The following is a 23,579-nucleotide window of genomic DNA, read 5'->3' as shown; positions in this document are numbered from 1 at the left end:
GCACCTTCTCATGCTGTATAAATTGTTTTCTTTCTAAGCTAGCTTTTTGTATTTTAGTTCTGATGAGTGTTAAAAGCATTAAATTCATATCCCTTTTTAGCAAAATTTAAGAAGCACAGTGCTATAGCAAATAGTCCACAGTTGATCCCATCATCCAAATTTCACTTTCACCAAATAGTAACTTTAAGTGATCATTTCTGGGTGCTTTCCTCAGTTGTTGAAGAATTTCTTAAATCTACAATCAGCAGGAATGCCTGCTCTGAAGGGTCTTCTTTCCTTGTTGTGCCAGGATGAATCTCCCAGGTGACAGCAGGGTGGCTCTCTTTGACAAGAAACCATATCCCTCCATTGTCCATTGTGCTAGTTTGCAAATCCAAGCAGCCTCTTATACCTGCTAACCACAGAGAACCTGCTAGCTGTCTGTGATATTCATTCATTCATAGAGAAGCAGGTAATCCGATATCAAAAATGGCTTCCACTTTCCTCATGGCAATGAGGGGCAGTACAGTGACTCAGTGATTAGCACTGCTGCCTCATAGCGGGTTTGATTCCCGTCTCGGGTGACTGTCTGTGAAGTTCGCATGTTCTCTGCGTGGGCTTCCTCCAGGTGCTCGGGTTTCCTCCCACAATCCAAAGATATGCAGGTCAAGTGAATTGGCCGTGCTAAATAGCCCATAGTGTTAGGGCATTAGTCAGGGGAATGGGTCTGGATGGGTTGCTCTTCAGAGGGTCAGTGTGGACTTGTTGGGCCAATTGGCCTATTTCCATACTGTAGGGAATCTAAGCTAATCAATGCGAATCAAAATCTGGGTAGAAATGCTGAATACCTGTCCTTGACCTCAATTCCTTTTAAACTGTAAAAGTAAATGGAAAGCTTATAGCGTAGCTGTTTACTGCCTGAAACCTTCAACATAATTTTAGGACTTTGAAAGGCTCAGAGTATACACATTGCAAACTCAGAGACTGCCATTCTTATCTCCAAGTGTACATACACTACTTCTATGTAAAACAATCCAAGTCTTCCTTTGATCTGTCATAACTAAATCACCCAGGCTTCCTGACAAGCCTAGTGTATATGAAGAATAGGTCACATGATACTGCTCTTCATTTACCCTAAGAGCTAAATTCCCAAAAGATGATTGTCTTCTGATTCTTATAATTGTAACCACTACTTCAATGTTTCCTTTTGCTATTCCTTACCAGATCTGCATCATGATTTGCCAGGTAAAGTTCTTTCCCCTGACTGTGTATGTATCATAGATTATTATTAGGAGTAATCCACCTTCTTTTCTACTTGCCTATCTTTGTACAGGTCAAGCACCCAGTAGTTCTCAACTATGTTGAACTTGTTAGCATACCTCAGTAATGTCCATTAAATCAAACTTATGTATCCCTATTTGTGCCATTAATTCATCAAGCTGATTATGAATGCTTTTTGCATTCAAATATAGCACCCTTAATTTTAAACTTGTGCTACTTTCTCAGATGTGACCGTTGTTACCATATTTTTCCTGCAGGGACAACTGAATCACACTTCTGCTCCTCCTTCAGGTTCCTCTTTAGCCAGGGGAAAAGCCTTTCACTCTGGCACTAGATTTTTAGGGCTCCCAGTTGTGACTGCGGATGGCATTTTCCAACCCCCTCCCTATTTAATCTCCTACTATTACCATATTCCTTTCTGATTCCTCTGTATGACTCCCATCTTGTAACATAATACTATGTTCAAACTTTCCAACCCCTTTTGTGATGATTGAGGTTCTTCCATTGCCTTACATGTTTGAGTTACAATCACATTGTCCTGTCTCTGATATCTAAACTAGTGTCTATTTTGAGGCATGCAACTGCCTCCTGGATCAAGATGTCCAGCTTACTTTCCACCTTCCTTATGCATTGCAATATTCATACCTCCAACTCAAACTCAATAACTCTGACCCCTTTGATCAAATTTGCTGCAAAAACAGTCCCACATGTTTTTTGCCATGGTAATAGGAAATTCATTTGCTTTGTACCTAACTTGAGGTACTTATTCATTATCTTTGATCAAGCTACCTTTCATTTAGAAACAATGGGATAGATTTCCTTTACTGATAGCTTGCTATCACTGCCACCATTTTAGAACTTGGGGAGATACACAGTCTACCCATTATATATTGACAAAATACTATCACTATTACTATTACTGTCCCCACATGTCAATAGCTTGCTCCTCCCTCTTAGATTTTGTCTTTTCTGATCTGCAGCAATTAAACCACCCAGGCTTGTTGTCAAGCAGACTTCAGCACATATCAGGTGAAAGTGAGTACTGCAGATGCTGGATATTAGAGTTAAGAGTGTTCTGCTGGAAAAGCACAGCAGGTCAGGCAGCATCTGAGGAGCAGAAAAATCGACATTTCAGGAAAAGCCCTTCATCAGGGCTTTTGGCCGAAACATCGATTTTCCTGTTCGTCGGAGGTTGCCTGACCTGCTGTGCTTTTCCAGCACCACACTCCTGACTCCAGCACATATCACGTTAACCCTAAGTGTGAATGTTGGGTCCTTATCTATAACTCTTATAAACAAATCTTTACAGTTCTAAAACATAATCTTGTAAGGCTTACAATTGTAACAGACCAAACAGTCAATATGTCAGAATATATTTTATTAATGATTTGAAGCACAAAACCAGGCCCTGTGGTGCTGCTTTTAATAGGGATGACGATGCCAAAAAAAAGGGGGTGTTTAGAAAACAATGAAAGAATGAAAATAATAAATCTAGAGGAACAGAAAATGACAGAAGCAGAATCCTTGTCAGTAATGGCTATTTGCAGCTGATACCAATCACATTAAACACATATTCACCAAACAGTTGCCTGAATATAATACAGGGTATGTATCTTCTGTGTATAGTTTGTCCTCATGGTAATTCAGGCTTGTTAATTTTGGACTGAGCTGAGGGAACATAGCTCACCTGGTTAATGATAGCTTGTGTGAGGCAATTCTTTCATCCTTTCTCAACAGAAAAAGTTGGTGTCTCACCCATTTCAAAATCTAGGCATCAGCATGTTTAATTTTGGTTATTTAACACTTCCTATATTTTGTTTGATTTTTTTTAAGATTAGATTCCTACAGTGTGGAAAACAAGTCCACACTGACCCTCCAAAGACTACCCCACTCAGACCCATTCCCCTACATTTATCCCTTCACCTAACACTACGGGCAATCTAGCATTGCCAATTCACCTGACCTGCACATCTTTGGACTGTGGGAGGAAACCAGAGCACCCGGAGTAAACCCACGCAGACACAGGGAGAATGTGCAAATTCCACACAGACAGTTGCCTGAGGTTGGAATTGAACTCGGTCCCTGGTGCTGTGAGGCAGCAATGCTAACCACTGAGCCACCGTGACCCCCCACTTCAAGTCCCTTTTGTTTTGATGAGAGTGTAGTTTGTAAAGAAAATAGAGCTTCATACAGCACTGGTCAAATTAAGTGACAATGTTTTCTGACACCCTTAACTTGTCTTTAAATGTGCTTTCAATGCTTTAACTGGTAATAAAAATGTCAAGATTATTATCCATCAATTTTTTAAAAATCTGAATTGGCAAACAGAAAATATATAGGTTCCAGATAATTTAAAAATATCTTTGAGGTCACAGATATGTTGTATTCACAGGTTTGGTGTCCTTAAGGTCACTAACGGAAGGTTGAGTTAATATGCTTTTAGGGTGGTGTTCAATTTTTATTGAGTAATTCTGTAAGATAAAGTGAATGTTATTTTTGTGTTTTCTGATAATAACTGGCAGAAATAAATAACTGCTTGTCACCATGTTGTAAGGGCTAGAGAGAAGGTTTAGTGGTCCTTGAGCAAATAAATTGGACAACAGATGATAACATGAGGAATGCCTATTTTATTCATTTGCCAGTGCCAGCCAGAACCTGTAAAGCCATGCTGAGCATCTTAAATAGAGGGCAAAAAAAGAGAAATGTGTTGGAGCCCAAAACTATAATGTTATACAGAAATAACAATACCTGATAACATTAGCATTAACCATGCTCACTCCAGTATCCCTGCCACCCCCACCCAAGGAATGGATGAGGTTGGGTGTAGTGAGCATTAAAGATTTATCTATAATGAACATATCCCTAACATATTGCACCCACCTGGCTGAGGATATTAGAGTGTCTGACTGTCCCGTAGTGGAGTCATGGGAAACTTAATTAGCATCAGTTTAGATTGAGCTCCTGCAATGGAAATGGGAGATGATTTCAAATTCATCACAGATACAAGGGTTTCCTTAGTCAGGAAAGCAGGTGATAAAGATGGCACCTAATGACTCCACTGTTTTTGTGAGGAGCAAGAGCACTCTGCCCTTCTCTCCGCTGTCCACTGCCCCTCTATTCTCCCATCACAACCTGCCAGGAATTCACTTGCTTTTATTCCCAACTAGCAATAACTCCCAACATCTCTGACCATGGCTTCCTACCACAGCTTAGCTTCACTTTAAGCCCCTGGCTACACAGCCAGTCAACTTGACTTCTGGGCAGTTCGGATAGGGACCTCAGTCGGTAACAGTATCAGGACCTCCATCTTGTCAGATCCATTGCCTGTTTTCATCTTGCCCTCCCATCCTCACACCTGCATGTAAATGTCAGGGCCAATGTTTCTTTTAATTGAATTTTACTTTAACTTTCTTACGGATTCAGTTTATTTTGTAATTGAGGGGTATGCTCTCCCTGACTTATTGTCCTGTGGTTTGTGGAATGGTGGGAAAATATTTGTGATCTGGTCCCATAGTAAAGATAATCCTGTGATAAACTAATGTTCACACCAATGCAGAGACCACCTCCATTGAAAAACAAGTAATTGTTTGGGAGAGCAAAAATGAAACTAGACAGAACTGTCTGCAGTATCAGCATATGTTCTGTGCCACACCCTCATTATGTTTTCAGTTAAATCCTTTGTCAGTTATCAAGCTGTTGGACTTTTGGCTCCTGAAATTTTGTTTTTAAGTTTTCTGCCAAATGGCAATTATCACAAAAGGTCTCTTTTGCTTAATCATGGTACACTAAATATTTGCTATTGTGGTCAGAATCATAATGAGTGTTTTAAATGAAGGGTATGCACCCAAAATGTTATTTTTTTTTGTCTTTTGCTAATGAGTGATATGTTGTGTATTTCATAGCAATATTGAGTATAGAAAGAGGCCCTTTGGCCCATCATATCTGTGTTAGCTTCTGAAGATAATTGTCTAATTGGAATTATTTACCAATTCTTTATCCATAGTCCTACTATTTTGTCCCTTTTATGAATGTTCATCTGATTTCTAGAGCCTCCTATTTTCACTTCAGAATCCAGCATTTGAAGCTTTCCTTTGTTAATAATATTCATAGTGGAATGATAATTTCCTAAATTGTGAAAAATCACAAACTGCTGCTTTGTTTATCTATAAAGGGTTGAAATTCAAATAGAAATATATTATGACTTTCTGTATTTTTTTCTATTACAACCAGACCCTGGTGAGGCTACCAAGCTATTACACTTCCAGATGGGATACCCCAAATTGTCAAGCCCCTGGGTGAGGAGGGACTAACTGGCTATCCTTCTTTATTCACCTTTGGGGGTGGCATGGTGGCACAGTGGTTGGCATTGCTGTCTCAGCATCAGGGATCTGGATTCAAATCCAGCCTTTGGTGATAGTCCGTGTAGAGTTTTCACATTCTCCCCATGTCTGCATGGGTTTCTTTCCACAGCCCAAAGATGTGTACATTAAGTGGATTAGTCATGCTTAATTGCCTATAGTATCCAGGGATATGTAAGCTAGAGGCTTAGCCATGGCAAATGCAGAGTTACAGGGATTGAGTAGTGGAGTGGACCTGGATGGAAACGCTTCAGAGGTTCAGTGTGGACTCATTGGGCCACATGGCCTCCTTGTTCGTTGTAGGGATTCTGTGACTGATTGCTCTGACTCCATTCTTCTATGACTAACCTGTCTTCTTGCTTGGAGGTGACATGGTCAATTTGCAAAGGATCCTATACTATGGATACCTTTCTCCCAGATCAAATGAGTTTGTTTTAAAAGGAGTCAGTTTAGCTTGAGCAAACTGTAACTTTATTAGTTATTAAATGTGAGAAAAAAATAATGCAATATCATGCAGATGAATTAGAATTGAGGTGACTTTCAAAAACAGATAAAAATGAATAAATACATGGTGCAATCTCTGAGTCATTCATGAAGAGTGGATGTGTTACCAATAGCATTGGCATTTGTAGTCAGTTTTGAGATTTATGGCTGTTACTTTTTTTTGTTCAAGCTTCTTTTGATTGTGCCTGTCTGACAGCACTCAGAATGAGAGAGAAAACATTTCCCTTTCTTTACCTGCAATGGATGGTTGTTAAATGGCTGCACAGTGATCTTCACAATATCAGGGTAAAAGCTAGGCAAAAAGATTTACCTTTCCATCCTTCAGGCACTCTGCATCTTTCCTGATGAAGGGCTTTTTCCCGAAACATCGATTTCCCTGCTCCCCAGATGCTGCCTGAACTGCTGTGCTTTTCCAGCACCATTCTAATTCAGAATCTTCACAATATCAACATACACACAAAAGCAGAAATTGCTGGAAAAGCTCAGCAGTTGTGGAGAGAAATCAGAGTTAATGTTTCGGGTCCGGTAACCCTCCTTCGGAACGGATGGTAGCTAAAAATAAGTTGTTTCTCTATGCTGAAAATAGGCTGGAGTGAGGGGTTAGGAGTAAATGTTAGGTGGAAGTAGAGTTCAGAGAGGGAGAGAACCAGTTTGTCAGACAAAGGAGTGGATCACAATCAGCCTGGGAAGATGAATAGATGCTACTGGGCACGCTAGTGGCTAAGAATGGATTGTGTGTAATCACAGACCATGTGGTAACAAAGCCTGGTGTGTAGGGATTGAGATAAGGAAATGGGAGAAGATACCTCAAGCCCTAGAATTGTTGAAGTCTATGTTGAATCCAGAATGCTTTAGAGTTCCCAAGCGGAAAATGAAGTGGTGATCTTCCAGCACCCTAGATCACATATTAGGGTTTCAGATCACTAACATACATGGACTATGGTTGAAACATGCTTTTATCTGTCCATTCTGAAAAATGGAAAATACTAAACTGTCTCTTCCCAAGACCATTGTGTTTTCGTAAACTATTGTGGTCACACTGAGATTTTTGGGATTACAGCTCAATTTTTATTGCATTTCCAGCTGTGAGACCTGCGGGTGTAACTTTCCAGATAGCCACAAAATTTTCATTTGCAGTTTATTTTGGTTTTATCAGTTCTCTTTTAAAAACGCACATGGTGGAATTTTAAAAAGCTCGATCACCATAGGTGATCCAGGGACACAATACCCAGTTATGACAATTTCCCACAAAGCCAGTAAGCAAATAATAATGTTGAGTGTGGATGCAAATAGCAGGACATTTTTGTGGTTTAGTGCTCAACTGAAGGCTCCTGTTCATCAGAAATCATACTCCCACATAAATTTAGTTTAATTATCCATTGATTGCTACACTTGGAAACAAGTGAAACTAGATGGTCCACAATAAAATAATTTATAAATCACTTCAGAGGACAAAAACAGGGATTATCTGGGTGGAATTTTGGTTTTGGAGTTAATGTTTGATTAAAGTTAATACGAATCCATGTGAACAGAGGTAGTGATCCATATTATTACAGATTAAGTTGAAATAGAAATCATAATGGCTAGAGAGTTTTCATATTTTCCTGCCTTGCTCAATGACTATCTGTAAATTACAAGAATCACAGAATCATTACAATGCAGAAAGGCCATTTAGCCCATGAAGTGTGCATGAACCCTTTGAAGATCCATCCTACGCAGACCCTGCCTCCCATCCTCCCCCCGCCGTAACCCCACATTTCCTAAGGCTAACCCACCAAACCTGCACATCTCTTGAGACAACAGGGCACTTTAGCATTGCCAATCCACTTAACCTGCACATCTTTAGATTGTGAGAGGAAAGCGGAGCACCCGGAGGAAACCCACACAGTCATTGAAGGCTGAATTCAAACCTGGATCCCTAGCAGCAATGCCAATCACTGAGCCATCGTGCCACCCCATTTCATGATCTACCAAATTAAATGTCTCACCTGTATCATGCCGTGATGTTGTCAAAATGATGCGTTTGTGTCTGTACAACAGCACTCTAAGCCAACACTACTGGATGGCAGATAACTTTTCTATGCCTCACACCCAACTTCCAAGAAAATTGCAGTACTGTACTTGGAGATGAAGGCAAGGTGTAACAGATGAGCCCAACAGCCCATTTACCTAACCCTTATTGCACCACCAACCATAAATGGGGTAGAATCTGCAGACCCTGCATTAGATTTATCAGCCTTTTCAGAACCAATTTGAACTGCAAGCAAATGATCCACCCCCAAAGCCCAGTAGTCTGCCTAAGAAGACAAATTCATGCTGTGACTGTTGTTTCAGCAGAATGCATATTGTGTTCATGTCTGCTAGGCATTGCTTGTAGGGTAGAGACAATGATGACTGTCAGTGTAACAAGCCTGACCCTTCAAAAGGTTCTGCAACTCACAATGCTGAGTGTAATTTCCCAAGTATAGTGAAGTTGGGAGCCAGTTTGTCCAGGCCTGTACAGCCTGCTGTCAAGCCATTCCATATGAAGGTCCTCTTGGAATTTTCTTTGGAGTCTGGAAGAAGAATCCTCAAAGTTCAACTCCTTGGTAATAATGTACTCAACAGAACTTTTCCTAAAGTACTAATGTACAAAAAAAAATCCCTGTGACAATATTTTCTAATTTGTTACAAAGATGATTCATAAATTGGAAATGGTAATTGAAATTTCTCTACATGGGTTTTTTTTTACTTTTAAGCAGGAAAAGGAGGCCAACAACAGCGTAGCCAGGAAACAGAATCATTCTGGTAAAGAAAACGCCTGCAGTCAATCACCTCTTCAATCGCCTCTCAGTCCAGTACACACCACACGTGCTTTTATAAGGTAGAAGGTCCCAAATTTGTATGTTATTGTGCGTTGTATTATTGTTAAAATTTCCAATTTGTCTCACGTATCTGCCACCAGGTAAGGATTAAAATCCTCACATTCAGGAAACTTATCATTTCCAATGAATGAAAGATTACTCATTCTAATGGATTATGCACATAAAGTAATTGCAGATGGTAAGGTGTAAATTTGCCTTCAACAATTGACATAATTGGGCCAAAAGATATTATTATCTGATCAGGCCAGACAGTTAGGCCATAATTTGATCTCTTGAGGATGAAAATATTTGGATTTGAACACTAACTTTTTTTTAGGTAAGCCGACCTTGGAGCTGACATAAGACCATGGTAGAATTAGACTATTCAGCCCGGTAAGCCTGATCTGCCCTTTGATCATGGCTGGCATGTTCCTCAACCTGATTCTCTTGCCTTCTATTCAGAATCCTTGACCTTCCCCTTTACAAATCAGAATCTGTGTCTGTCTTTAATACACTCAAGGCCTCCACAAGCTTCTGTGGCAGTGTGCTTCATTAAATAACCACTCTCTGGCTGAAGAAATTCTTCCCCATCTCAGTTCTAAAGGATCATCCCTTCATTTTAAGGCTGGACCCTCAGGTCCTAATCTTCCTACTAGTGGAAACGTTGCCTCCATGTCCCCTCTGTCCAGGTTTGTTAGTATTCTGTAATTTTCAATGAGAATCCTCCTAATTCTTATAAATTCCTTTGAGTACAGACCCAGAGTCCTCAACTGCTCCTCACACAACAAGCCCTTCATTCCCAGGATCATTCCTTTGAACCCTGTCTGGACTCCTTCCAGGGCCAACACATCCTTCCTTAGATACAGGGACCCTAACATGTTCACAGTATTCCAAATGCAGTCTGGCCAGAGCCTTATACAGCCTGAGCAGTAGCTATCTGCTCTTGTACTCCAACCTCTTGAAATAAGTGCTAAAAATCAAAATCTTTGGAGGATTCCATTGCCTATTTATTTATTATGCACACAATGCCCTGAACAGGTTAAACTCTTTTTACTGCATGCCATCTTGACCAGTGTATTGGGATTACAAACTGGGTAGTTTTTTGGGGGGAAGGGAATAGTTGTCATGTTCATAATGAATAGCTTTCTCTTTAACTTGGCAATGTAGTACTCCACCTTGTGGTCATTGTGAGCAGTGCTCAGAAAGGTAGTATTTTCAAATAAGCCCGTTGGACAATAACCTCATGTTGTGTGACTTTTGACATTGTGAGAACTGATGAAGCTTATTATCATCATTTGTGGTTGGTAACATTCAAGGGTTGTGAAAGACCTGCAATTTTATTGCTTGCTGTTGGATACGTGCTATGTTACAATCCACATTTGCATTAAATACCTTTCTCTATTTGCATTCACACAGCTTAGGGAGGCCAAAAGAAGTGAAAAGTCCAACAAGGTTGAAAACACAGCTGAGTTTCGAGAATGACAAATGCTATCAGCAAGAAAACAGCAGCACATTGATTGCAAATGATTGTTTCAGACCTCAGGCAAAATCCACTGAGCCTAAAATGGGTGAAAGAAGAGAATGTGAACAAACAAGACAAGAGCCCCCTAAACGAGAAAGTGTCAGGAAAGCAGGTACACAGGTAAGGCAATAGATTCCAATGCACAGACCTGTATGTAATAATGATAATTCTGAGCTGTGCATGTAAATGTGAACATATGTATGGCATTACCTAATGTACAGTCCATCAAATTATTTTATGAATATTTTACGAATAAAGTATATTTTTGAAATTAAAAAAATAGATTCCAGTGGTTGCTATGGTTGTAGCAACAGTGATTCAAGTTAATCGTATGTGCATGCCTTTCCCCTGTAGCCTTATACATTTTTTTGTCTTCACGTTATCACCCAATTCTTTTTTTCTGGCATTTATTGAAAATGCTTCCACCATGTTTGCAGGTGGACGATTTTGAATTTCTTCTGCGAATCTCCTTAAACTGGCACCTTCTGTTTTTGAATCCTTCTGCTGATGGAAAGATTGTCTTCCTGTTTGGTCCCTACTCTGCCCAGACCTGATATGATTTTTGAATACCCTAATCTTCTCTTCTCTAAAGAGAATTAAGTGAGAATCTAACCATCACCTGCAGTGTCGTCAACCTATCCATGTAACAAATTCCATATTCCTGGAACCATTCCCACATATCTTTTTGACACTCTCCATAATGGCTTCACATCCTTCCTGAAGTGTACTGCCCAGAATTGCATATGATACATCATTGATGGCTGAACAAATGTGTTGTACAGGTTTACCACAATTTCCTAGCTTATGTTCCTCTGTTTTATTCTATGATGAAAAAAGTATGTTTTTGGCAAATTAAAAAATACTGCTGTTGGGGCAGCATGATGGCTCAGTGGTTAGCACTGCTGCCTCACAGCGCTAGGGACCCGGGTTCAATTCCAGTCATGGGCAACCGTCCGTGTGCAATTTGCACATTCTCCATGTGTCAGCGTGGGTTTCCTCTGGGTGCCCCGGTTTCCTCCCACAATCCAAAGATGTGCAGGTTAGGTGAATTGGCCATGCTAAATTGCTCATAGTTTTCAGGGATGTGTAGGTTAGGTGCATTAGTCAGGAGTAAATGTAGAGTAGTAGGGTAAGGGAATTGGTCTGGGTGGGTTACTCTTTGGAGGGTCGCTGTGGACACTTTGGGCTGAAGGCCCTGTTTCCCCACTGTGAGGTTTCTGTGTAGGGATTCTATGTTTATATCTTCCAGAATACCATATGTCTTGTTAAATGCTTTTTCATCATTCCCTTTAGTTTCAATGTACACAAATGTGCTCTTTCTTTGCATCATGACTTCCTTTAGAATTGCATCCTTTAACTGATATTGTCTTTCCAAAGCAACTTCGTACATCTTTATATTAAATTTGTTATTTGTCTACTCATTCTATAATCCTGTGCATTCTTGATATTTATTACCTTCCTCCTCATAGTTAATAACATTTTCAAGTTTATGCAACAGTTTTGTTCAAGAAACTGGGCATTACCCAGGCTGTTATAACAAGAGCACTTGTTTTATTTTTCTGACATAATCCTGTCAGCATACAATTTAGAAATCCCATAAAGGTCTTTGAATTTGCTGATCAATACTTCCTTCTCAATCACATCATGAAAAGTAAGTTAGTTGATCGTTGTTGTGGTATATAATAGAATACAAATGATTCCTCATTCACTGATATAATACGACTTCAAAAATAACTTGGTGTGCTGAGTGATTTTTAAAAGTTGTGCTGACAGGAAGATGCACAGCAGGTCAGGCAGCATTCAAGGAGCAGGAGAATCGACGTTTCGGGCATGAGCCCTTCTTCAGGAATGAGGAAAGTGTGCCAAGCAGGCTAAGATAAAAGGTAGGGAGGAGGGACTTGGGGGAGGGGTGTTGGAAATGCAATAGGTGGAAGGACGTTAAGGTGAGGGTGATAGGCCAGAGTGGAGGTGCGGGCGGAGAGGTCAGGAAGAAGATTGCAGGTTAGGAAGGTGGAGCAGAGTTCAAGGGTTGGGACTGAGACAAGGTGGGGGGAGGGGAAATGAGGAAACTGGAGAAATCTGAGTTCGTCCCTTGTGGTTGGAGGGTTCCTAGGCAGAAGATGAGGAGCAGTTCCAATACCGAACAACCCAGATGGCCTCCTTCTTCAAAGATCGCTATTTCTCCCCAGACGTGATCAACGGTGCTCTCCACCGCATCTCCTCCACTTCCCACTCCTCCGCCCTTAAGTCCCGCCCCTCCAATCGCCACCAGGACAGAACCCCACTGGTCCTCACCCACCACCCTACTAACCTCCATATACATCGTATCATCCTTCGTCATTTCCGCCACCTTGGATGTATTTCCCTCCCGTCCCCTATCAGCGTTCTGAAAAGACCACTGCCTCCATGACTCCCTCGTCAGGTCCACACTCCCCACCAACCCAACCTTCACTCCCGGCGATTGAGCAAGAAATGCAAAACTTGCACCCACACTCCCCCCCCCCCCCCCCCCCCCCCCCCCCCTTTACTTCCCTCCAGGGCCCCAAGGGATCCTTCCATATCCACCACAAATTCACCTGAGCCTCCACACACATCATTTACTGCACCCGATGTGGCCTCCTCTATATTGGGGAGACAGGCCGCCTATTTGTGGAACATGTCAGAGAACACTTCTGGGACACCCGGACCAACCAACCCAACCATCCCATGGCTCAACACTACAACTCCCCCTCCCACTCCACCAAGGACATGCAGATCCTTGGATTCCCCCATCCCCAGACCATAGAAACATGACGGCTGGAGGAAGAGTGCTTCATCTTCCCTAGGAACCCTCCAAACACAAGGGATGAACTCAGATTTCTCCAGTTTCCTCATTTCCCCTCCCCCCACCTTGTCTCAGTCCCAACCCTCGAACTCAGCACAACCTTCCTAACCTACAATCTTTTTTCCTGACCTCTCCGCCCCCATCCCCACTCCCACTCCGGCCTATCACACTCACCTTAATCTCCTTCCACCTATCCCATCTCCAACGCCCCTCCCCCAAGTCTCTCCTCTCTACCTTTTATCTTAGCCAACTTGGCACACTTACCTCATTCCTGAAGAAGGACTCATGCCCGGAACGTCGATTCCCCTGCTCCTTGGATGTTGCCTGACCTGCTGCGCTTTTCCAACAACACATTTTCAGCTCTGATCTCCAGCATTTGCAGTCCTCACTTTCTCCTAACAGGAAGATGGTTGAGCTTTTCTTTCCATTTTATTGTGAGACGTAGGACGTGGACATTACAAGTTGTCCAGCATTTATTGTCCATCCCTAGGTGGCCTTGAGAGGTGGTAGTGAGCTGCCTTCTTGAACTGCTGCAGTCCATGTGCTGTAGGTACACTGACAAAGCAGTTATGGAGGGATTTTCAGGGTTTTGACTCAATGACACACTGAAGGAACAATAATATATTTCCAAGTCAGGATTGTGTGTGGCTTGGAGAGAAATTTGTAAGTGGTGGTCTCACTTATCTGCTCCCTTGATCTCCAGATATAGTGACCATGGGTTTGGAATTACGTTCTAAAGTTCTTTGGTGAGTTTCTGCAGTGCTCCTTGTAGATGACACAAGCTGTTGCTGTTGAGCATCAGTGGTGGAGGGATTGAATGTGGTGCCAGTCATGCAGGCTGCTTTGTCCTGGATGGTGTTACACATATTGAGTATTTTTGGAGCTGCACTCATCCAGACAAGTGGAGAGTATTCTGTCACACTCCTGACTCATGCCTTGTAGATGATGGACAGACTTTGGGAGTCAAGAGGTGAGTTACTCACATAGTATTCCTAGCCTTTGACTTGCTCTTGTAGCCATTATGTTTATATGACAAGTCCAGGGAGTTTCTAGTCATTGATAAAGTTTAAGGTGTTCATAGAGGGGGGATTCAATTATGGTAATATCATTGAATGTGAAGTGGCTATGATTAGATTGTCTCTTATTGGAGGTGGTCATTGACTGGCATTAGTGTGACATGAATGTTACTTGCAACTTGTCAGTCCTGGATATTGTCTATGTCCTGTTGCATTTGGACAAGGATTGCTTCAATATTTGAGGAGTGATGAATGGTGCTGACCATTTTGCAATCATTGGTGAACATCCTCACTTCTGACCTTTTACAATGAGAAAAGTTTATGATGATGCAGTTGAAGGTGGTTTGACCTGAGTCATTACCCTGAGGAACTCTTGCAGAGATGTCATGGAGCAGAGATGACTTACCTCCTCCACCACAACTATCTTTCTTATGTGCCAGGTATGACTCTAACCAGCGGAGTTTGTCCCCTGTTTCCTATTGATTCCAATTTTGCTAGAGGTCCTTGGTGCCATATTTGGTCAGCCGCAGTCTTCATCTCAAGGGCTGGCACTCTGACCTTACAAATGGAAATGACCTTATTGGAGGCCAGCCATCTCATTCTCCAGACATCACTGCAGCAATTCCTTAAGATAGTGTCCCGGGCCCATCTATCTTCAGCTGCTTTCTGCCAGTGTAAATGACTTTCCTACCAGTATAAAATCAGAAGTAAGAATGTTTGCTGAAGATTGTGCAATGTTCAACATCATTCTTGACTTTTCAGATACTGAAGCTGTGCATGTTTGTGGACATGAAGACAAAATTCAGGCTAGGGTTGATTTAAGGACAAGTAACGTTTATTCCACTTAACTGTTAGACAATGACTATCTGCATCAAGTGAGAATCTAACCATTACCCCTTGACATTCAATAGCATTACTGTCATTGACTAACCAACTATCAGTGACCCATGAATGGACAAAAAAGAATTAAAGGAAACTTCTAACAGATCATTTGGCTTTCCTCATTCTAGAAGTTACAGTTTGCTCAGTTATTGGTCATTAAATCTCAATATTTTAACTGAACCAGAAGGAACCCTACTCCATTATTCCAAAATATCTACTTGTATAAGGAGCACATTTGTTGACCACAGGGGTTCATTAATTGATTGATAAAAATCTGCTGGTCTCTTTTCAGCTGCCACAGGGTGTAAAGTTCCATAAGTGTATATAATCTCCTTATTTTTCAAACTCAAATAGCAAGCAGCTGAATGCAAACAAGACCAAGCCAGCCTATCATAACTGTGTTCACCGAGGGAACTGTGCCAGTGTTAGCACACTGCAGTTCTGTCTCATTTCGATGATATTACTTCTCCTGGAGATTTTATCCAAGTGAAATTTGTAAGCAATGAAGAAGGTTCAAAAGAAAGAGTATAATTGGAATAGTTCTTTTTAAATATCATTTCAGGAAGTAAAAAGAACATCTGCTGTCATCACACAGATACGGCATCAGAAAAATGAAACCAGTAGTGAAGATTCCAATTCCAATGCAGTACCCTTTTGTCGCCTCACTGCAAGAGCTACATCATTCAGAGTAAGTCTGTGTTACTGTAATGTTTCAGTGATATAGCCATATAGGTGTGGGTAGCTTCTGATATCAACAATGGTACTGGCCTACTCTCAGATACTGTGAATAAAAGTACAAATTTTGCTATGCAAACAGAGCAAATCTGTTATATTATACCCTTATGCTCCACTTTTAACTAAACAGGTGATAATCCAGGAACAGCTGTGAAAGTGAAATAGAATTGATATGCACCAACAGAATGATGCAATTTCAAAAACACTGACAGTTTTTTGACTGGTAATCCTAACACTTGGAATAGACTTTAGTGAAGCCTTTGACAAACTTCCACATATTAGACTAGTTAGTAAAGTTAGATCACATGGGATTCATGGAGAGCTTGCCAATTGGATACAAAATTGGCTTGATGGTAGGTGACTGGATGGAGGTGGAGAATTGTTTTTCAGACCATGCGTCTGACCAGCGGTGTTTTGCAGGGATCGGTCTTATGTCCACTGTTGTTTGTCATTTATTTGTCATTTCTGTATAGATGAGAATCTAAGAGGCATAGTTTGCAGATGACTCCAAAACTGGTGGTGTGGTAGACAGTAATAAAGGCTATCTAAGATCACAAAGGGACTTTGATCAGTTGGGCCAGTGGGCTGAGGAGTGGCAGTGGACTTTAATTTAGATAAATGCCAGGTATTATACTTTGATAAGACAGAGAGACCGAGGGGTTCATGTACATAGTTCATTGAAAGTGGTGTCACAGGTAGAGAGGGTGTTTAAGAAGGTGTTTAGCACGCTTGCCTTTATTACTCAGACCATTAAGTATAGAAGTTTGAACATCGTGTTGGTTGTATGGGACATTGGTGAGGCCACTTTTGGAGTTTTGTATACAGTTTTGGTCACGCTGCTATAAGAATGATCTATTACATTGTGGAGGATTCAGAAAAGAGTTGCAAAGATGTTGCCAGGAATAGAGGGTTTGAGTTGTAGGGAGTTGCTGGATAGACTGAGACTTTTTCTACTGGAGTGTAGGAGGTTGAGGGGTGACCTTATCAAGGTTTATAAAGTCTTGAAGGGCATAAATAAGGCGAATAGCAAAGGTATTTTCTGTGCCATAGAGAAGTTCAAAACTAGGGGCATATTTGTCAAGTGAGAGGGGCAACACTTAAAGGGACCTGAGGGGCAACTTTTTCACACACAGGGTGGTTCAAATGTGGAATGAACTGCCAGAGGAGTGGTAAATCCAGGTACAGTTACAGCATTTAAAAGACATTTGGATAGGTATATGAATAGGAAAGGTTTCGAGAGATATGGGCCAAACACAGGCAAGTGGGACTAATTCAGGTTGGGAAACTTGATCAGTATGAATGAATTGGACCGAAGGCTCTGTTTCTGAGCTGAATGACTCTATGACTCATAAATAAAGCATGACAAGCAAAAGAGTTGCTTTAAATGACTCTCTGAGCAGTCTACTGTTAAACTTCTGAGGAACCTATTTACAGTTCACACAGTTTAGCTATTTTTGCTTTATAATCTAAGACATCATTTAATATATGTGCAATCAAAGTGATCTGTATGTAGCGGCTTACTGATATAGATCTCCAATTTGATCATTTACATTGCCCATATGGTGATGCAGTTTACTATATGTGTAATAACTTACAAACAAACACATTTGATAATCATTTGTTTAACTACTTTTAAAAAAAAGCCAAGTATTGTCTGTTGAGTTGCATCCTGCAGTAAATATATTTGATGATCATATCTAGTGACGTTAAGACTGCATGAACAACTGGGAAGTTACCAGGCGAACTGAAGCTTTCTTCTTGTAAATAAGCCTGTTATGCACCCTGAGTCTCTATAATGCGGAATCCTGGAACTCAATTTTGAAAAGACAAGACTCGATGTCACGTTGAACCTGTGCATAAATCTGCCGCTCCCATGCAAATGTCATAACTCTCTTCCTGGCTAGTGCAATCACAGCATCTTGCTTAAAGTGACCCCAGCCCTCGCAACCATCTCCACCCAAGTTAATGAAGCTGCATATCCGTCCTTTGATATATGTGTAAACATTGTGAAATTTGTTAATTCTAGTGTGCATACGCAATCAAGCCTTTCCTGAGAATCAGGTTGCACAATTTAAAAGAAAATTGGAATAAAAATTAAGTACAGACACCGATGATTAAAGTGGAGCATTTGTGTCGTGTTCCTCTGATCTCCCATTGGAACTGCAGTGGAGGATCAGTGATCAGGCTAAAGAAATAGCAGGGTTCCTCACTGTCCTTCGCCGAAGTGATAACAGGAAACTGAAGAACCCCATGGTAATTCCATGCATCGGTATTTGGTGGAAAGTTACACTTGTAATTGATTGGACAATGGAAGGCTTACCTGTTAAGTGTAATTTCTGATGAAGGGCTTTTGCCTGAATTGTCGATTCTCCTGCTCCTCAGATGGGTGGCACGGTGGCACAGTGGTTAGCAGTGCTGCCTCACAGCGCCAGAGACCTGGGTTCAATTCCAGACTCAGGCGACAGACTGTGTGGAGTTTGCACGTTCTCCCCGTGTCTGCGTGGGTTTCCTCCGGGTACTCCGGTTTCCTCCCACAGTCCAAAGATGTGCAGGTCAGGTGAATTGGCCATGCTAAATTGCCCATAGTGTTAGGTAAGGGGTAAATGTAGGGGTATGGGTGGGTTGAGCTTCGGGGGTCGGTGTGGACTTGTTAGGCCGAAGGGCCTGTATCCACACTGTAAGTAATCTAATCTAAACATGCTACCTGACCTGCTGTGCTTTTCCAGCTCCACACTCTTGACTCACTTTTGCCCTGTTAAATGTAATGGTCAAGTTTGAATGCCTGGAGAGTTTATTTGGTTTTCTTTGGTGGACAGGGAGGAAATTGAAATTTGTTTTCCTGAGAATGCGACCGATGGTTTTTCACTTATTTTTAGGTGATCTGTGTGTCAGGGTGAACACTTAATACGTGTACATTGTTCACTTCTGTTGTAGACAACAGGCTTCTTGAAACTGAAGGAATTTTCCTCTGCTCATTTTTCATAGCATTCCCTCACAGTGTTGCCATTTGAAGCATATGAGAATATTTTGGAAGAAGGAGTAGCAGAAACTATAATGTATGCAAAATTAATATGAGTACTTTTTTTTTCAGGTTTCAAATTCCGAGGTGAAAAGCCAACCGTTCCAAAGAAGGTGAGTGCACTGAAATTTATTGATTATATGAAAATACATTATGAAGCTAGTTACGACGATCATGAAGTCTCAACAAATGAATTCCCTTTTTTCCCCAACAGTGCTAGTCTAAGGATTCCAAAAAAGATTGATGACAGACTTGAACAATATACAAAGGCAATCCAGGTGAGTGACACCGTCCCTTGTGAGTAATGATTTGGAGGTGCCGGTGTTGGACTGGGGTGCACAAAGTTAAAAATCACACAACATCAGGTTATAGTCCAACAGGTTTAATTGGAAGCACACTAGCTTTCAGAGCGACGCTCCTTCATCAGGTGATTGTGGAGGGCTATATGGCTATAAATTCTGTGTTACGATCAAGCCCTCCACAATCACCTGATGAAGGAGCGTCGCTCCGAAAACTAGTGTGCTTCCAATTAAACCTGTTGGACTATAACCTGGTGTTGTGTGATTTTCTTAACCTTGTGAGTAAGGTATCCTGTAATCAAATAAAAAGATTTGAAGCATGCAATTGGAAATAAGAGTTTCATGCTGCATTTAGAGTTTTAAGCATGTTATTGAACCTCATTTCATAATTTTGTTTGCAGAGAAGTGATAGCAGGAAAGCAAAACAATCCCCTTCTAATTATCTGACCCGACCATTAGAGGGCGTTGCAAGCAAACGATGTGTGTTTGAGAAGGAAGATGCTCAGGATTCCAGTGCTCGACATTACACAAGTAGAAAGGTAAAGTGGAATTTTACTCTGATTTAGGTGGGAATATGCACAATTATGCTTACAAACACATTCACATGCTTGCATATAACAGGAATGGCTATTGCAACACACAAAAAAGGAATGAATGGCCACTTGACACTAATGTGAAGATTATATTTCTATTATATTTGCATGAACTTAGATTTGACTTTGTATTAGATATATTTAAATTTCAGCTTCCTATTTTGTAAGGTAGACCAAACTTTCATTCCTCTAAAAGGGGTTGACAGACAACATTTGTCCTTTCAACCTCCTTTCTTCTTAGGATTTCCTTTCAAGGGCTTAAGACCATGTGACTGGATTTCAGTGAGGTGTTCGACGAGGTTCCTCATGGTAGACTTGTTAGCAAGATTAGATCACATGGAATACAGGGAGAGCTAACCATTTGGAAACAGAACTGGCTCGAAGTTAGAAGATGGAGGGAAGGTGGTGATGGAGGGTTGGTTTTTAGATTGGAGGTCTGCAACCAGTGGCAAGCTACAAGGATCGGTGCTGGGTCCATTGCTTTTTATCAATAATATAAATGATTTGGATGTGAATCTAGAAATTATGGTTAGTAAGTTTTGCAGATGGCACCACAATTGGAGGTAGACAGTGAAGAACGTTACTTCACCATTACAACAGGATCTTGATCAGATGAGCCAATGGGATGAGGAGTGGCAGATGGAGTTTAATTTAGATAAATGTTAGGTGCTTCAATTTGGAAAGGCAAATCAGGGCAAGTACACTTAATGGTAAGGTCCTGAGGAGTGTTGCTAAACAAAGAGACCTTAGAGTGCAAGTTCATAGTTCCTTGAAAGTGGAGTTGCAGGTAGATAGGATAGTGAAGAAGGTGTTTTGGTATGCTTTCCTTTATTTGTCATAGTATTGAGTATAGGAGTTGGGAGATCATGTTGAGGCTATACAGCACATTGGTTAGACCAACATTTAAATTACAGTTACAATGTTTAAAAAGGATCTGGATGGGTGTAAAAATAGGAAGAGTTTAGAGGGATATGGGCCAAGGGTGCTGTGAAATGGGACTAGATTTATTTAGGATATCTATCGGAATGGACGAGTTGGACTGAAAGATCTCTTTCTGTGCTGTCCATCTCTATGACTCTAAGACTTCTTCAGTCAGTAGGTCTACATCCATTTTTCCTCAATTATTGGCCAATCTGTCCCAGTTTCTGAACTAAAAAGCAAGTTTGATTAATTCGCAATATTTGATTCTGTTTCCCTTTGAGATTCTGAGTACGTGATCCTTTTCTTAAAAAAACATAAGGCATAATGTGCTTTGTTTTGATTTTTAAACATGAACTGTGTTCTCAAAAAGAAGTGTTTAAATTTCTCTAGTGCATTTAACCCAAGGGCTAGTGGTAGCATCACTGGGCTAGTAATCCAAAACCCCATTTTAATGTTCTGGGACTATGGGTTCAAATTCTATCATAGTAGATCATGAAATTTGAATTTAATAAAAGAAACCTGAAATTAAAATAATGACTATGCAACCAGTATCAATTAGTGTTTAAAGCCCATTTGGTTCAGTAATAGCTTGAGAGAAACCAATCTGCCATCTTTACCTGTGCTACAAGTGACTCCTGACCCAGTCAGCAACACCCACATCCTGTGAATGAATAAAAAAGAAATTGCAAAGCACTTCAAGAAGACAAGTAATAAGGCTAGTTGTTAGGGATGACAAAGTGTTCAAACACCGATGATGTGGATGATGTTGGGAGTCATGTATTAGTATGGCCAGAGGGTTGGGTGACTAATAGAAGGCAAAGAATTGGGATAAGGAGAGACATTTTCAGGATTGTGATCTGGAGTGCCACAGGAATTAGTGCTGAGTCCACATAGAATGTAAAAATAGGTAAGTCTTGCTAAAACTATATAAAGCATTGGTCAGACCACAGCTGAAATGCTGTGAACAGTATTGGACCCCGCACTAAAGAAAGACAAATGGCATAAGGGGCAGCCCAGAGAATGTTCACTAGGTCGATCCTGGGTATAGAGAGACTATCTTCTGAGGAGAGTTTGAGCCTGTGCTCATCGCAGTTCAGAAGAATGAGGGGTAACCTTATTGAAAAATACATAATTCTTAGGAGGCTTGACATGGTAAATGCAGAAAAGTTGTTTCTCCTTATGTGATAGTCTAGGACCAGATGGCATAATCTCACTCTAAGACAAATACATTTTTTTTCATGTGCACTCCTTAAAGCAGAATGTGTTATTATAGGTTAGAGTGAGCAAATGCTCTCCACAGCTGGAAAAATATTTTCCTCCTTTGTATACTAGAATCATTAAGAAAAATGCCAACATTTCTTTAATCTTTTTGATTGCTTTCTGTACTTGTGTACTGGTTTTTAATCATTTGTGCTTTTGAATTGTCAAATCATTTTGAAGTTCCAAGTTTCTCACCATTTAGAAAAAGTTCCAACTTATTTTTCTTGGGACCAAACTGGATCTTTTGTTTGCTCACATTGAACTCCATTTTTCATAATTTTGTTCAATCACTTAAGCAATTTATATTTTCTATCAATATCCCATCTAAATGACTTTCTGCCCCTTCCAAATATTTTGCAGGGTTCCGCAGTCAGATGTTACAGAGCATAGAAGGTGTGAGACCTGAAGTGATTTGAACATAAGCTATTATTGGATTGGAGAGCCAGTGTAGATAGCAAACATGGGACCGATGCTTGAATGAATATGCTCAGATATTGATAGATTTGAGACCTCTGAGAATAACATTCATATATTTGAGTATGGGTGGGGTAGCAAAAGCATGGTTGAGGATTTCACAACAGCTGGGTTTAGTTCAATGAAAATATGTCAATAATGTACACTTATACAATTAGGGTTATCTGTAGCTAGAGTGAGTGAAATATTTTAAAAATGTTCTCTCATTACTCATGTTGTTTTACTCATATGCCTACCAGTCTGTGCAGAGTATCTGATTGTTAATTACACTAGTAGTGGTTGCAGTACATCTGATCTTCTTATCTCCAACCTTTGTGGTTTAGTTTGAATCAAAGAGACCCTTTTGGTCAGTATGTTTTTGGCAATCTTTGAGGTCTTTGTCAGATGGGGAACATACTGGCCTGCTATTGCCCTATGTCAGTCCAATTCCTGGGGCTAGCTAATTGTCTCAGAATATACTTTTTTAGTGTTTCATTTCTCTGTCATATGCTTACCTGGCTCAGTTTATTACTATAATGCAAACTAGACACCCTATTATAAAAGCTGAAAATGTGTTGCTGGAAAAGCGCAGCAGGTCAGGCAGCATCCAAGGAACAGGAAATTTGATGTTTCGGGCATAAGCCCTTCTTCAGGAATGAGGAAAGTGTGTCCAGCAGGCTAAGCTAAAAGGTAGAGAGGAGGGACTTGGGGGAGGGGTGATGGAGATGCGATAGGTGGAAGGAGGTCAAGGTGAGGGTGATAGGCTGGAGTGGGGTGGGGGGGCGGAGAGGTCAGGAAGAAGATTGCAGGTTAGGAAGGCGGTGCTGAGTTCGAGGGATTTGACTGAGACAAGGTGGAAGGTGGGGAAATGAGGAAACTGGAGAAATCTGAGTTCATCCCTTGTGGTTGGAGGGTTCACAACTACAAGGGATGAACTCAGATTTCTCCAGTTTCCTCATTTCCCCTCCCCCCACCTTGTCTCAGTCAAATCCCTCGAACTCAGCACTGCCTTCCTAACCTGCAATCTTCTTCCTGACCTCTCCGTCCCCACCCCACTCCGGCCTATCACCCTCACCTTGACCTCCTTCCA

At 41.0% G+C, this 23,579-nt stretch overlaps 1 protein-coding gene across 12 annotated transcripts in view; it reads left to right on the top strand.

Moving 5' to 3' along the window:
• The window catches only part of LOC132828406 (ladinin-1-like), a 157,200-nt gene that overhangs the window by 98,643 nt on the left and 34,978 nt on the right, over nucleotides 1-23,579 (top strand). For 10 of the 12 annotated variants that reach the window (XM_060845483.1, XM_060845482.1, XM_060845479.1 and 7 more), the window contains 6 exons: nucleotides 8,861-8,985; nucleotides 10,382-10,607; nucleotides 15,772-15,897; nucleotides 19,036-19,076; nucleotides 19,178-19,241; nucleotides 19,664-19,801. In XM_060845483.1, the coding sequence (XP_060701466.1) occupies nucleotides 8,861-8,985; nucleotides 10,382-10,607; nucleotides 15,772-15,897; nucleotides 19,036-19,076; nucleotides 19,178-19,241; nucleotides 19,664-19,801 (720 nt within the window). The remainder of the gene's footprint in view (nucleotides 1-8,860; nucleotides 8,986-10,381; nucleotides 10,608-15,771; nucleotides 15,898-19,035; nucleotides 19,077-19,177; nucleotides 19,242-19,663; nucleotides 19,802-23,579) is intronic. The other 2 variants (XM_060845476.1, XM_060845480.1) reach the window with 2 other exon arrangements.

Source organism: Hemiscyllium ocellatum, chromosome 26, assembly GCF_020745735.1.
Source record: "Hemiscyllium ocellatum isolate sHemOce1 chromosome 26, sHemOce1.pat.X.cur, whole genome shotgun sequence".
NCBI lineage: Eukaryota > Metazoa > Chordata > Chondrichthyes > Orectolobiformes > Hemiscylliidae > Hemiscyllium > Hemiscyllium ocellatum.
The sequence above is the reverse complement of the archived record's forward strand: the minus strand, read 5'-3'. Positions and strand labels throughout refer to the sequence as shown.